This window comes from Chiloscyllium punctatum, chromosome 10 (assembly GCF_047496795.1).
Source record: "Chiloscyllium punctatum isolate Juve2018m chromosome 10, sChiPun1.3, whole genome shotgun sequence".
NCBI lineage: Eukaryota > Metazoa > Chordata > Chondrichthyes > Orectolobiformes > Hemiscylliidae > Chiloscyllium > Chiloscyllium punctatum.
This window is the reverse complement of record NC_092748.1, coordinates 73,128,464-73,144,782: the sequence shown is the minus strand read 5'-3', so window position 1 is coordinate 73,144,782 and position 16,319 is coordinate 73,128,464. Positions and strand designations below refer to the sequence as shown.

The following is a 16,319-nucleotide window of genomic DNA, read 5'->3' as shown; positions in this document are numbered from 1 at the left end:
TGAACTTCGGATTTCTAGACTGATTCACTGTGGAGGAGAGAGAAAATACTAGTCCTCCTCCATGGTCTATGCAATAAGTCAAGGTGCTAAACATTCAAGATAAACGAGTATGAAATCATAGCAAGGGTAGCAAATTGAATTAAAATTGGTTATGGAAGGAAACAAGAAGTAACAGAAAGAATTTAAAGATAGTTTCTCAAGGTGATTGCAAATGAGTAGTGGTATCCCACAGTATATGTTTCATTCACTATATTTCAAAGACTTATAACTGGAAGGAGTGGTTTCTAAATTTGCAGTTAATACTACAATAGGAGGTGTTGTAAATCATTGAGGACCGAAGAAAGCTGGAAAAGGCCATTGCTAAGATGGTAGAATGAATAAAATGTAACACATGGAATTCAATATTGGCATTTACCAGTTCTGGTGACAAGTCATTAACATGAAACATTAACTTTGTTTTTTCTTTGAATTAAAAATTGGCTTTAGTCCAACAGGTATTTGAAAGAACAAACTTTCGGAGTACTGCTGCTTCTCCACAGACACTGCCTTACTTGCAGGCTATTGCCAGCATTTGTTTTTATTTCAGATTTATTCCAGCAACTGCAGTGCTTTTTTTTTCAGGAGAATGTAGGGTGATTTAAGAGATGCTTATGATGGGACAGGACAGGGTTGGTAGGAACAGATCATTTCTAGTGATTGAGGTTTCCAGGAGGACAAAGGAGGACAGATAACTGAGATTAATGGAAATAAACATGAAAAAAAAATACAAACACACAAGAGAGACATGGAGAGAAGTAATAATTTGGGATCCACCACTAAAACTGTTGATTGAAGCAGGTGAGAGGATATGGCGCGGCAGGAGTAGATGAGCCACTGCTTGTGTAGAGGGTACAGATTAATGAATATGCCTCGATTGTTATTAATCTTATATTCTGAAAGCACGATCAAAGATTGAATTTAAACATATTACCTTATGACAAATGTCAATAGCATCAACATATCGTTTTGCCTTCAAATAGTTAAAAGCCAGCTTGTATCCTGTAAAATGGAAAGTAGTGTCAATTTTTCTGGAGCAGTATTGCAAATGCATTTAATATCTATTGTAATATCTGATCATGACATTTCTAGTAATTTTGATATTACCTATTGTTGGATTTGTCTGGTTACAATACTTCCAAGCCAGTTCATAATTAGTAGCTGCATCCTTATAAGATTGTTCTTTCTCCATAATGTATCCCATGTATTCATAAGCCTTGCAACAGGACTAAGAAAATAAAGATTTGTTAATAGATTCAGAGACAAAGAAGAACCAAGAGCAAAGAACACAAATTTCTACAAACATATTGGAACAAGGTATGTCTCATGTGACGTACCACACAACTTTTGCGCTCAAGCTCATCAGGTTGGGATAGCCTCTTGTTTGAGTGACAATGACAAGCATTATTTAAACATTCCAGAGTACTGCTTTGGAGATTGAAATCTTACATGAGACCTTGTCTCTGTCATACACTTGAAGATAAACGTTTTTCAACAATGTCCTAAGTTCACTCTTAATGAGAGTTTTATTTCAGTTAACCACGCTCGATAAAAATCTTGCAACACAGATGACTAGCCCTCATATTTATATGACCAATTCTCACTCAATTAATCCTTAATTAATATATCACCTGTTTCCCATTCCATTTAGACTTCGTCATCTCTTCAAACCTTATGAGATGGTAACAAATTCTACTCTTTTTCAAAATAAATCTGTACAGATACACAAGAATCAAAATATACAAAAGCATAACATGTTACATGCTCTTTATTTTTCTTTTCATATTAAAGTTCCAAGTGTCTTTGCTCCATGTGGTCTAACAGTTTCTTATAGCTTGCTCCTTTCTTCATAAAATAATCAGATAGCTGACTGATGCTATGCACTAATTCCATTTTAGAATTTGATTTCCGGTATCTCTTTTAAACTGTAATATCAACTACCACTCTTTCATTAGTCACATATTTCACAGAGTATACGTTATCTCATATTGACTTATTATCAATGGAGCACTTAACAGGTATTGCTCCTGAACTGCTTTCCTAAATTTCTTCCAATATTTTTGCTAAGCAAAATGCCCCTGCCACTTGACCAAGGGTTAGCATTTCTGCTGCTAAGGTACTTTTTTTTTTGACTCTCCTGGTCCTTTTAGCCTCCCAAGCAAATGGGCTACATTTATCTCCCTTTCCCACAAGAAAAAAAACAAAAAAGCTTTCTTGCACTTGATAACCCAGAGATTTGTATAAGATACCATCACCAAAAATGTGTTTCATATTCATAATACATCCCAATAATGTAAATTCAAACCACAATTCTCCATCTTTTTTTTCAATGTTTTGTTCACCCAAATAATAGGAGATAGAGAGGACTGCAAATGCTGGAGAGTAGGTTGATAAAGTGTGGTGCTGGAAGAAGCAGGATCGACATTTTGAGCAGGAAGAACATTTCAGTCTTGACGACAGATCCTGCCTAAAATTTTGACTCTCCTGCTCCTCGAATGCTGCCTGACCTGCTGTGCTTTCTTCAGTGCCACACTTTATTGACTCTCACCCAAATAATATCTTCCATCTTGGGAGTTTTTCGCAGTTGCACTCAAATCTAATACTTCAAAGCTGATATCCAGCCTTGTTTTGGTGCTTAGCCAATTCATCCGTCCAATTAGATATTGCAATTCCTTTATTTCAGTTTAGGAAAGCATCTTTTTTGTGAGGTCCTATTATGACCGATAGTAATGCAGCTAACATTTTCCAAATAAGATGGCTGATGCAAAACATATGGTCCATTTTGCCTAATTTCCAGTCCGATGTACTTAAAAACCAGAGGCCTGGATTTTACTTTAAGCCCATTTATTTCTTTGCTACTATCCCACAAGAAATCATAAAGATGCGTGAAAGTGGTCCCTCATGATGCCAGTAAAATATGGCAGGATCTGCTTCTAACTGAAGGCAAATTTTAATAGGACTTCTCCATTCTTTAAGCACCTCTCTTTTTCAACAATCCATATCTTCTTGCTTGAAACTGGCCTCTGAAACTTCAGACTCTCTAAATCTTTTGAGACTTTGTCTTCATTGAAATCCTTCCTGCCCACATTGTAGCCCATTCCCAAGCAGGAGGTTGATCACTTATTATTTAATAGAACCTTATGATTCCTACCAAAAACTAAATGATGTGGGCTATTCTACAATGAAATCTTAGCACAGGCCATCTATACTATGCAGTCAATGATATACAATTTGGCTGATCTGCTAAAATATTATGAATCATTACATTTATTACCACATGGTTCCCTTCCCATCGTTCATATTTGCACATATATCTCTAAATTAACTGTTCACAATTTTCACATTGCTTGAGATAAACTTCACTGGTGGTCCAAGTCCAATCCCTATTCACCCTGCCATTATTTTATCCATACATATTTTCTTATGTTTACTATGCATTATTGTTGACTAAAAAAAAACTCGGTTGCCAAATCTACAAACTGCAAAATGAACCTCAAATCTGGAGTCACTAGCTTGTTGAAATCTCTTGTTAAGGTTAGATTTACTATTGGCTGTGATGGTGTCCTTTAGTATTTCTTACAAATCTCATATCTATCACATATCTCTTCTATGAGCTTCCCATACTCCCCATCCCATATTCCTGCTTCCTTTGTGAAGTTTTCAACATTTTACAGGACAGATGAGCAAATTGTCAATGTAATTTTAACAAACTGACTTCTTGGTCTTTGAAATTTCTACCCCCAGATGTCAATTACACTTCTTCACTTTGTCCAGTGGAAAGGTTATGTCCCATTAATAGAATACAATAACATCCTGATTGTATAAATTGCAAATCCAAAGATTTTCCCAATTTAGTAGCTTTATTGTTTTTCATATCCAGTGTCATCAGTGCTTTCTTAATTGGTAGTCTACTTAATAACAATGGTATTTCACTGGACATTACATTAAAGCTAATAAAATGATTGATTTCTGCTATTTATAATGAATGACTAATCTTTTCAAGGATTTTATTATGTCATCATCTTCATATCTGGTGAAACTTTCAAAATCCTTAACCGTGTCCTAATGTTTATTACTTAAGAGCCTAGTTATGATTTAAGCCAATCCAAACACTGTAAACATTTGTTCATTGTCTAATATGGCACAACTGAAAGTCTCTACCACCAAAACATTCAACACTGTGCTGAAACTTCTTGTGGCCAATACAAGCCCTCCTCTTTATCCGAATCTCCATATTTTTCCTCCGAATCTTCCATTTTATGTTTAGCCTTGAATATTCTATTATATCATTTGGGACAGTTGATGGCATAACAGTATATAGAACCACAATTGAAAACATCGATTGACTACATCCTGAGCATTGCTGGTGTTCATATGCTTGTTGTAAATCCCAAGTATTCTGTGTTTCACAAGACTATCAATAGCATGTCTGTCCTTCTTTCTGATAGTTACATTTCTCCTTTCATACTATTGCCAGAAACCTGCATCTGGATGGTCTCACTAATTTGTTAACATGGTGCCAATTCATTGTATCAGTTACCCCCTTGGCTTTTCAAATGCCACAGGAAAGGAATGCCTTCTTAGGAATTTTATTAACGCTTTGACATTTGTTTCATTAGTGTATATTTACCTGCAAAGTTAATTCCTGTCAAAAACAGAAGTATGTCAATACTTGAGACATATGCACAACCCAATAAGTTAAATGCCAGCGCAGATCAGATAATTTCCAAATAAACTTTCTTCATACATGCATACAATCTACTCAATTCCATTAAGCACACTTCCATGGTATTATCCTCATTCTTTCTAAATTTGGAAAATCTTACCATGCTTCGTAGTCAGTCAATAAATTCTCTTTTCGATAAAGTTTACCATTATTTCAAAACTCCACCAGTATTTCAATCATGAGATTCCAGTTCAGAAAAAAGTTGCATCTTATCCTGATTTCTACTCCCCTATCCCAACACAAAATAAGGTTCTTTTGATATTCAAAGGTATGGAACCCTCAATCCGTTGAGACTTGATCTTTTTGTTTCTTACACAGGTTATACTGTTTGGGGAGGCCAGAAATTGTGTCACAAAGGGTAATCCTTGAATCCCAATGATTTGACCTGGATACACTAAATCCTGGCCCTCCCAAATTTGCTGATGACACCATAAAATAGTACATTCAGCCAAATCCTTTACTATTACACAGTTACTTCTGAGGGGAAGAATAAGTTATGGATACCTTTTGCCAGATGATCATTCCTTTTCCCTCTTTACTCTGTATTCCTCATCCTCAGCTAAGAGTATTTACTTTTACTACAAGGTTGAAATCTCTGGTATAGCCATTCCTGTTGCTTACCTTCTTTGCCATCTAAATATCTTGTCATCTCACAGTCACTGCATCCGGAATCCTCTGCCATTTTGTATTGTTTCTCATTTCCCTACATTGTCTTCAAAGTCATCTTTCCCATGTGGCTTTAATTAGCATAGGAAATTACAAAATATTTAGAGCACATAAATAGGTCATCTGTCCCAAAAGATTTATGCCAAACAGATCCACAAAGTCTCCTCCCATTCCACTTGATCTAACCCCATCACCATAACCTTCAACTTCTTTCCATATCATGTTCTCAACCTGCTTCAATGCCTTTCATCTCATCTAGGCTGTGATAGTTGTAAGAGTGCAATAAATTTAATGCATTTGGTTAAAATAAGAAACACATTTTAAAATTCATCCCAGAGTCCTTTCTAGTTTTGTAAGTTTTGAGTATGAAAAAGAAAACAAAAGTAAGATTTAATTCTGGGAAATTAGATCAAAAGAACTGAAGTTAACATAGCGTACAATTGGAAAAATGGAAACAACAGGAATTTTATTTTTAAAAACAGGAGAATTAAGAGTGTAAAATAACTGTGTTACATCAGAAAAGTCACTCCTGAATTTTCTGTCCTGCATAGGCTCACAGGCCAGTAATACCTAGATTTCAAAATTCTCATTCTGAAGAAGAGTATTATGTTCTGAAGAGTCATATCAGACTTGAAATATTAAGTCTGTTTCTCTCTTCAGACGCTGCCAGACCTGCTGAGATTCTTCAGCATTTTTTCTTTTTATTTCAGATTTTCAGCATCTGCTGTTTTTTGCTTTAATTCCCTATCTCCTTTTCTTTCAGGTATGCCCAACTTGAAGAAGTTCTGCTCTTCTCACCAATAAGATTTCTGTTTTATTCCTTTGGCTTGTTCACCTTCAGTCCTCACAAACTCCTGCCTAGTGTTTGATAAAGTTTTGCCAAAACTCATTTTCATAGCCATATCTACTTTCTCAGTGACTGTCTCTGGCTCCACCTTAGCTCACACAAATTCTAATCAACGTTTCATTCTACATGTTTAAAATCCATCCAGGATTACAGGTATCTCAGTCACATACAGCACTAATCTGACAATTGTTCCCACTGCATCCTGAATGTCATGTCCCACCACACTGACACTCTCAACCTCTCTTTTCCTCAGCCGTTTCCACAATCTTAAAGTTCACCAGTTCCCAGTTCCAGTTGATTCTTCATCTCATTTGATGATTAAGAATCTTTTTCTCTTCCTTTCAGGTGTTAAGGAACACAGCTCCAAAGTTCAGGTACTGATGCTTTGCTGCATTATTCTCTTCTCCCCTTCCCTCTGAATCCATTCCTTGTTCTAATTCGCTTCTTGTTGTGTTTTCACTGTACCATCTGGCATTCTCCTGTCTGATGCTGAACAATCTGTGATCAGAAAAGGACTTTGCTCGATCTGTTTATGGTCTCAGCTTAATCAATTTCGAGCACAACATAGCATCAAACGTTTGTTCTATTACCTTTGCATCCATGCCCAACTCTTTGGATAGGAATCCTCTTCCTAATCCTCAGATCTTCTCATGTGTCTCTAGTATTCCTTCACTATCTAGATTATTGCCTCTGGCCTTTTACCTGCACTTGATCTCTTCATTGAGACCAGGTTCTGAAGAAGATTCACATTGGACTCAAAATGCTAACTCAGTTTCATTATTTTCACTTAGATGCTGCCAGATATGCTTCTTTTCTCTACAATCTATTCTTATGATTTTAAAATTTTGATCCTTGTTTTCACATCTTTCCAATACCTTGCCCCGTTACTCCATCTCTGACTTAGTTCAAAACTATTTATATAAATGAATTGGATGTAAACAGAGGAGGTATAGTTAGTAAGTTTGCAGATGACACCAAAATTGGAGGTGTAGTGGAGAGTGAAGAAGGTTACCTCAGATTATAATGGGATCTTGATCAGATGGGCCAATGGGCTGAGGAGTGGCAGATAGAGTTTAATTTAGATAAATGCGAGGTATTGCATTTTGGGAAGGCAAATCAAATAGGTCTTATACACTGAATGGTAAGGTCCTGGGCAGTGTTGCTGAACAAAGAGACCTTGGAGTGCAGGTTCATATTTCCTTGAAAGTGGAGTTTCAGGTAGATAGGATAGTGAAGAAAGCATTTGGTATGCTTTCCTTCATTGGACAGAGCATTGAATATAGGAGTTGGGAGGTTATGTTGCGGCTGTACAGGACATTGGTTAGGCCACTTTTGGAATATTGTGTGCAATTTTGGTCTCCATCCTATCGGAAGGATGTTGTGAAACTTGAAAGGGTTCAGAAAAGATTTACAAGGATGTTGCCAGGGTTGGAGGGTTTGAGCTATAGGGAGAGACTGAATCGGGTGGGGCTATTTTTCCTGGAGCGTCGGAGGCTGAGGGGTGACCTCACAGAGGTTTATAAAACCATGAGGCACATGGATAGGATAAATACACAAGGTCTTTTCCCTGGGGTGGGGGAGTCCAAAACTAGAGGGCATAGGCTTGCGTGAGAGGGGAAACATTTAAAAGGGACCTAAGGGGCAACTTTTTCACAAAGAAGGTGGTGCATGTGTGGAATGAACTGCCAGAAGAAGTGGTGGAGGCTACTACAATTGCAACATTTAAAGGATGGTATATGAATAGGAAGGATTTAGCAGGACATGGGCAAAGTGCTGGCAAACGGGACTAGATTAGGTTAAGATATCTGGTTCGCATGGACAAGTTGGACTGGAAGGGTCTGTTTCTGTGCTGTACACCTCTATGACTCTATAACCTTTTTAGATCTCTGTGCTTTTCAAATTCTAGCTTCTATGCATTTCTGATTTGTACTGCTTCAATTCTGTGCCTTTGGTTGTCTAAAGAAAAGCCTCTGTTTACAAATGATAGCAGAGCAAAAGTCCAGGTGTATAACAGGAAGTGGAAAAATCATCAGAAACAGTTGTAGAAAAGGATTTGGTTTGGAGGAACATGATGCTTAAATTGCCTGGTCCTCATGGCTAGCATCAAAGAAGACAGTATAGGTTCTGGCCTTAGACACAAATTATTTCTGAGGCTAAGAAGGGACAGCATGGAGCAGTAAAATAAGAGGGAATAAAAATGATGTAGTTACAGCTTCCAACTAATGTTCACACAGCAAGATTGCACAAAGATATAAATAACCTAATCATCAGTTCTAGTGGCTTTGTCTGAGGCATAACATTGCGACAGAATTCACATCTTTTAAAAAGACGATGACTTACCATTTGCACAGGAAATGCAGAAGGAGTTAGTAAGGAAAGTGGGGCCACATACATACTTTCAATGGAGAGCTGGTACTGGCCAATGGACCAGAAAGTCTCATTCTATACTGTGAAATAGCAACTCATACTAGAATATATGGCCAAAATAATTATATACTGTATACCATAAAAATTATTTAAAAGAAGGGTTAGATTTTTCAGTTTGGGGTTAAGAATTACTGTTTGCTTTTGATAGCTGCCCACAAAGAGTAATTTCTTCAGTCAGAATGTGACGAATCTGTGGAAATCATTGCTGCAGAGGCTGTGGAGGCCAAGTCACTGAGTGTATTTAAGATATAAAATGTATGTTCTTGACTAGTGTTACAGCGAGAAGACAGGAGAATGGATTCAGAAACATATCAGCCATGACTGAATGAAGGAGCAGACTTGATGAACCAAATTGCCTAACTCTGTTCCCATATGTTATGGTCTTATTTGTAGTTTTTGAGCAGAGAATTGCTGTCATCAGATCTCTCATCCAGCTTACTGGCTTCTACTAGAGATCTGTGGCTGGTCCAAGCAGAAAAACAGCAAGGTTCTTCAATCAATGAGACCGTACAATTGTCAATGAAGAATGGACAGCCTAATTGGAAGTATAAGCCATGATTTATAAATTAGAGTTGAAATGTATACACAGAACAAAATGTATACACAGATCGGGAAAGTTTAGTGATAGTAATGAAGTCAGCCAGGTGGCCCTCATAGAATATGAGTGCCCCAACTGGGGCTGTTAATCTGATCTAACCAGGAAACCCTGGCTGACAGCTAAGAATAGAAGTGTCTGACATCCTGGTCACATGGTGAGCTAGCTCTGAGGGAGCTGGATCAGTGTCAAGGATCCTCCATGTGTAAATAACGGGTGACTTGGTGATGGGATACTGGCCTCTATGGAGTTATTTCAGAAATAAAGTTGTGATTAAGGGAGAAAGACAGAATATCAGACACCTTTACACTGATTTTAATGATATTATGATACTGTTATAATGCAGCATGTGGAACAGGTAAGTAACAGACTGCAACATCCAGATTTTCATCTTCAATTGCACATGCAGACTTCACAAGTTTAGGTTCAATTAATTCTGTAACTATGACCGCTGTTAGAAGAAATGGAAATGACAAACTCAAATTTAACATAGTTGAAGAGTGTGGTGCTGGAAAAGCACAGCTGGACAGGCAGCATCCCAGAAGCATGGAAGTTGACGTTTCGGGAATAAGCCCTTTCTGTTGAAAGAGTTCATGCCCAAAACGTCGACTCTCCTGCTTCTTCGACGCTGCCTGTCCAGCTGTGCTTTTCCAGCACTACACTCTTCGACGCTGATCTCCAGCATCTGGAGTTTCTTCAAATGTAATATATACACGCTCTTAAATATATTAAGAATAACTCATTGTCCTGAATTTAATAGCCCACCAAGTCGTTCAGACAAAAACATTAAGTTGTTCAGCAAGCTATTGAAAGTTGCAACGGGGCATTCAAGAGATCCAAAAATGCAAAGGTTTGATTAGCTAAAGAGCTAATCGCAAGATTAGCTACTTATGTTGTGCTACTTATGCTTTGTATGAAAGAAAAGAAGAGGCTTAAACTCAACAGCTAAGACTGTAGTGTTCAGTAGACAATAGGGTAAATTTGCTTACTCACCACATGGGTGATAGAGTGGATTTTGTGCCCTGTTGTGAAACTTGTAGTGGTTTCACTGATTTGGGAAGGTTCTATAACAGATGCTAGATTGCTCTTCATGCAGTAAAGAGAAATTTCCTCCAGTGCCTCTTGTGAGGTCTCCAATTATGTTCAGCTGACAGAAACTACATTTTACAACATTATTTATTAAAAAAAGGTACTGTGACTATTAAGTGTAATACATGTCTAATTCTGTTTTTAGCTTTTTAGTCTCTCACAAAATAAGAATCTAATTGCTTTTACCTTATTGTGCCGTAAACAGCGTTTAAGAAGCTCAACTGCCATATCAAATTTTCCAGACTGAATGTAAACATCAGCCAGAAGCAACCAACTCTTTTCCAATTCTTCTGCATCAGTGGCATTCCAGTTTAATTTTGCAATGCGTTTTAGCTGATTTCTTGCACGAGGTGTCTGCTTTAAAATCATATATGCTGTTGCCATTCCGAACAGTGCAGGAATGTGGTCTTTCTGTATTAGATCAAGAATAATTATACAAAATTTTTAATTAATACACTGTCATTCTCCTACAGATGCATTACAAATAACTTTTTTGCTCAATTGCATAGGATTGAACAGAGCTTAGATTAATTAAGTGGAGCAAGAGTAGGACATTTGACTATTCAAGTTGGCTTATCCTTTCAATAAGATCAAGGCTGATCTGGCTGAGGTCTGAAGTCCATTTTTCTGTATATCCCCTAGAAACTTTGACTCCCTTGTCTATCCAAAAACCTCTGTGTCTTGAATAAATTTAACATCACAGCCTCCAGTGTTTTCTGGGTAAAGAGAATCCCACAGACTAACAACCCTCAGAGGAGAAAAGTCTCACTGCCATCCTGAAAAGGATACATCTTATTTTTAAACTGTGTCCCCAAGTTTCATATCCTGAGGATCAACCATTTCAAATCCTCTCAGCATCTTGTATATTTCAACACGGTCCCTTATCATTCTGCTAAATCCCTAAATAACAACCTATTCATCTTTCTTCATAAAATAAAGGTTTTCTCCCACCCTACTGATTGAGCCATCCCTGACTGCTTTCAAAGCAATTATAACTTTTCATTCTAATAAATTAACTAAAAACTGTACACAGTACTCCAGAGATGGTCTCAGCAAGACCCTGCACTGTTGCAACAAATTCCTCTACTTATATATTTGATTACCTTCGCAAGAAATGCTTATATTGCATTTGCCTTGTGAATCCCTTGCTGGACCAGTATACTAACTTCTTGTGATTTATAAACAAAGAAACCAAGATCCACTTGTATCACTGAGTTCTGCAGTCTCTGTCTAAATAATGTATCTAAATAATTAACTGTTTCTCTAATCTTCTGGTCAAACTGGAAAAGATCACATTTTCCTATATTCCATCGACCAGATTTTTGCTCATTCACCTACTCTATCTTTAACCTTCTGCAGACTCTTTACTTCACCCTGTGAACTTACTTTTCAAGCTATCTTGGTGTCATCAAGAAATATAACTAGCATTCATTTGGTTTCTATATCCAAGCCATTGATATAGATTGCAAATTCTTGAGGGTTAATCACTGATCCCTGTGGCATATTCTATTTAGAGTGTGTCAACAGGAAGAAGACCCATTTATATGTACTCTCTGCTTCCTATCAGCAGATTAATCCTTTATCTATGTTAATGTGTAAACCCAAATACTCCCATCTTATACAGATGCTTTAATTTTACAATGTTTTCATTTGCTCAACATGTGTTTCAGAATTTGCTTCCTAGGACATTTGATGAGGATTTCAGAGGATCTACAAATTTAGGGTAGATGGATTGAGGCCTTTCAAGTGAATATTGTTAAGCTCTTTAAGAAATGCATTAAACAAATAACATGCACAGATTCAGAAAAGGAGGATCCAACTGAACCAAAGTCCTTCACATTATGAGAAAATGACAGTGTGGACAAATCTATGAGGTGGTCTTCCAAAAATCTTTTTGCAAGGTTCAAAGTAGATGGTATTATTTAGGCTTAAACTTTTAAGGAAAAAACGTTAATCATGAAAATCTATAACAGGAAAGTCTGAAACACATAATAATGGGCAGAAACATGGGAACTGGAAAAAAACAGTTAGTCCCTGAGCCTATTCCATATTCAAGACTAGGGGCGGTCTATTAAACATAATTCCACATACCTGTTTAGAGTGTAGGTTTGCTCGCTGAGCTGTAGGTTTGATATCCAGACATTTCATTACCTGGCTAAGTAACATCATCAGTGGCGACCTCCAAGTGAAGCGAAGCTGTTAACTCCTGCTTTCTATTTATATGTTTGTCCTGGATGGGATTCCTGGGGTTTGTGGTGATGTCATTTCCTGTTTGTTTTCTGAGGGGTTGGGTCTACCTGTTGGTAGGTGTTGGTGTCTGCGAGTAGTTACCAAGACGCTGACAAGAAGGATTTCCTAGCGGCACTAGAAACCACATTGAAGGACAACAAACTCACGGAAGAAACACAACAAACGATCAGACAGACAGTTGCACCTACTGTGAGCCGAAAGAGGGAAGGAAACAAACTGAACACACAAGAAAAGAAAGCCCTAGAAAACCTCAAAAAAGACAAAAACATTGTTATATTACCTGCAGACAAAGGTCGGCTCACAGTCATCCTGAACACGAAGGGACTACATAGAGAAAGCCAATGCACTACTCACAGACACCAACACCTACCAACATGTGGCGCTAGACCCGACCCCACAACTAGGAAACAAAATTACATATCTCCTAAGAAAATTACACAATTCCGGACAATTAAACAAGACGGAATTCCAGAAAATGAAACCAGATGGGACCAACACCCCACCATTCTACGGACTACCAAAAATCCATAAACCAGGAGCCCCCCCCTCAGACCCATAGTCTCACTACCCGGAACACCAACTTACAGACTGGCCAAAGAACTACACACAAGACTGAAATACCTAGTAGAAGAGTCACAGCACTCCATCTACTCCACCCAGGAATTCCTAAAAATCATCAAAAACACCAAAATAGAGGAAGACGAAACAATGATTTTAGATTTAGATTTAGATTACTTACAGTGTGGAAACAGGCCCTTCGGCCCAACAAGTCCACACCGCCCCGCCGAAGCGTAACCCACTCATACCCCTACATCTATATCTACCCCTTACCTAACACTACGGGCAATTTAGCATGGCCAATTCACCTGACCTGCACATCTTTGGAGTGTGGGAGGAAACCGGAGCACCCGGAGGAAACCCACGCAGACACGGGGAGAACGTGCAAACTCCACACAGTCAGTCGCCTGAGGCGGGAATTGAACCCGGGTCTCTGGCGCTGTGAGGCAGCAGTGCTAACCACTGTGCCACCGTGCCGAATGATCTCATTCGACGTAACAGCACTGTTCACCTCCATCAACATCGACCTGGCAAAGGAAACACTTAGCACACTTTAAAAAGAGACGATCACACACACCCCAACCACCATCAATCACATTACCAACGAAAACATCATAAAGCTTGTGGACCTGTGCCTCACCACCCACTTCATCTTCAACAACATAATCTACAAACAAACCAACAGCAAACCCATGGGATCTCCGCTATCAGGATTCATCGCAGAAGCGGTAATGCAAAGACTAGAACAAACAGCCCTACCAACCATCAAACCAAAAATCTGGGTCCGCTACGTAGATGACACCTTTGTCATCACAAAACGAAACAAGATAGAAGAGACATTTGACATCATCAACAACTACCTCACAGGCAAAAAGTTCACCAAGGAGGAAGAAACCAACAACAAACTCGCATTCCTGGACGTCACAGTCGAAAGAAAGGACAACGGAGGACTACAAACCTGCGTATACAGAAAACCGACAAACACTGACCAAATACTTAACTACTCCAGCAACCATCCCAACACATACAAACGAAGCTGTATCAGAACATTATTCCAACAAGCCACCACACACTGCAGCACAGACAAACTTCGGAAAACAAAGAAGAACCACCTATACAACGTATTCAAGAAGAACGGATACTCAAAAAATAGTCCGCAGAGTTTTTCAAGAACAAACCACAACAAGCAGACCAAACACAGCCAGAAACCCTAATCACCTTACCATACATCAAAGAAGTTTCAGAAATGACAGCCAGACTACTAAGACCCCTCGGAATCCTAGTAGTACACAAACCCACCAACAACAAAAAGTAACAAACTTAAAAGACCCAGTACAACCCATGGACAAAACCAACGTCATCAACAAAATTCCATGCAGGACTGCCACAAACACTATGTAGGACAAACAGGAAGAGAGTTAGCCACCAGGATACATGAACACCAGCTAGCCACATAAAGACACGACCCTCTCTCCCTCGTAGCCCTATACACGGATGGAAAAAACCACCATTTTGACTGGGATAACACATCTATCCTGGGACAGGCTAAGCAAAGACATGCCAGAGAATTCCTAGAGGCCTGGCACTCCAACCACAACGCCATAAACAAACACATAGATCTAGATACAATCTATCAACCCCTCAGAAAACAAACAGGAAATGACATCACCACAAACCCCAGGAATCCCATCCAGAACAAACATATAAATAGAAAGCAGGAGACAAGAGCTTCACTTCACTTGGAGGTTGCCACTGATGATGTTACCTAGCCAGGTAATGAAACGTCTGGATATCAAACCTACAGCTCAGCGAGCAAACCTACACCCTAAAACCTCAACCCGAGCTAGAAACCTTCATAAACCTTCCACATACCTGTCCATTCCCACAAATGTTTTAAAAGCTTTGGCTAACAGAAAATGCATTAATTTAAAATTTAAAATTAAGAATTGCCATTTGCAGAACTTCAAAGTACTTCCACCCTCCATAATTACACATTCTACCATTTCACAGCTGCTATCAGGGGCCTATAAACACTATGCCTATCCCAGTATGGCATTAAATCCTTTTCTGTTCCTCAATTCTACCTATAAAGTACCTTCTACCTGCTCTAATTATATCTTTTTTATGATGGATGCGAGTTTATCCTTACATTTGCTATTAGAATTATGTCAGGCTAGAAGTCAGCAGTTGTATGATATATCAGGGCATGGTGTTTAGGTAAATACAATCAAGCATTTGCATCAATGGTTTGGATTTTGAAACATAATACATGTTGCTCAGATATTCAGATGAAGAACTAGGAGAAACAGTGGAATTGGACCTTGACATTACAAGGTGAGTGATGTAAAGGCAGGATTCTCACCCTGAAATGGATCAGAAAGGAGCAGAGGCAGAATGATTATCTGCCCACAAATGGCAGGTAGATGGCTAATGTAATTAAAGAGGTAAATTAAGTACAATGGTCAAGGCTGGGCTGGAATTTTTCAGTCAAGCTACAGCATTCTTATAGCATAAGTCTCCTTAACAACTCTATCAACTTGGGTGGCAACTTTGAGGCATCTACGGACATGGAGCCCAAATTCTCTCTTTTCCTCCAGACTGCCAAGAATCCTACCTTTAACCCTGTATTCTGCATTCAAATTCAACCTTCCAAAATGAATTACTTACACTTTTCCAGGTTGAACTCCATCCAGTTATCAGTTCAGTTATGCATTCTGTTAATGTCCCACAGCAACATACAACAGCCCTCCACAACTCCACCAACCTTCGTGTCATCAGCAAACTTACTAACTCACCCTTCTACTTCCTCATTCATGCAGAATAACACTGGTCACTGAGTTCCAGGCTGAATACTTTCCATCTACTACCACACTCTGTCTTCTATTGGACAGCCAATTCTGTATCCAGACAACCAGATTTCCCTGTATCGCAAGCCTCCTTACTTTCTGAATGAGCCTACCATGAGGAACCTTATCAATCGCCTTGCTGAAATCCACGTACACGACATCCACTGCTCTATCTTCATCAATGTGTTTTGTCACATCCTCAAAGAATTCAATAAGGTTTGTGAGGCATGATCTGCCCCTCACAAAACCATACTGACTATCTCGAGGCAAACTATGGTT

At 38.6% G+C, this 16,319-nt stretch overlaps 1 protein-coding gene across 5 annotated transcripts in view; it reads right to left on the bottom strand.

The window, feature by feature from the left end:
* The window catches only part of ttc21b (tetratricopeptide repeat domain 21B), a 108,397-nt gene that overhangs the window by 6,322 nt on the left and 85,756 nt on the right, over positions 1–16,319 (bottom strand). For 3 of the 5 annotated variants that reach the window (XM_072579496.1, XM_072579498.1, XM_072579497.1), the window contains 3 exons: positions 10,573–10,797; positions 1,144–1,264; positions 971–1,038 (listed from right to left, as the gene is read on the bottom strand). In XM_072579496.1, coding sequence (XP_072435597.1) covers positions 971–1,038; positions 1,144–1,264; positions 10,573–10,797 — 414 coding nt within the window. Of the gene's footprint in view, positions 1–970; positions 1,039–1,143; positions 1,265–10,572; positions 10,798–16,319 lie in introns of those variants that run through there. The other 2 variants (XM_072579500.1, XM_072579501.1) reach the window with 2 other exon arrangements.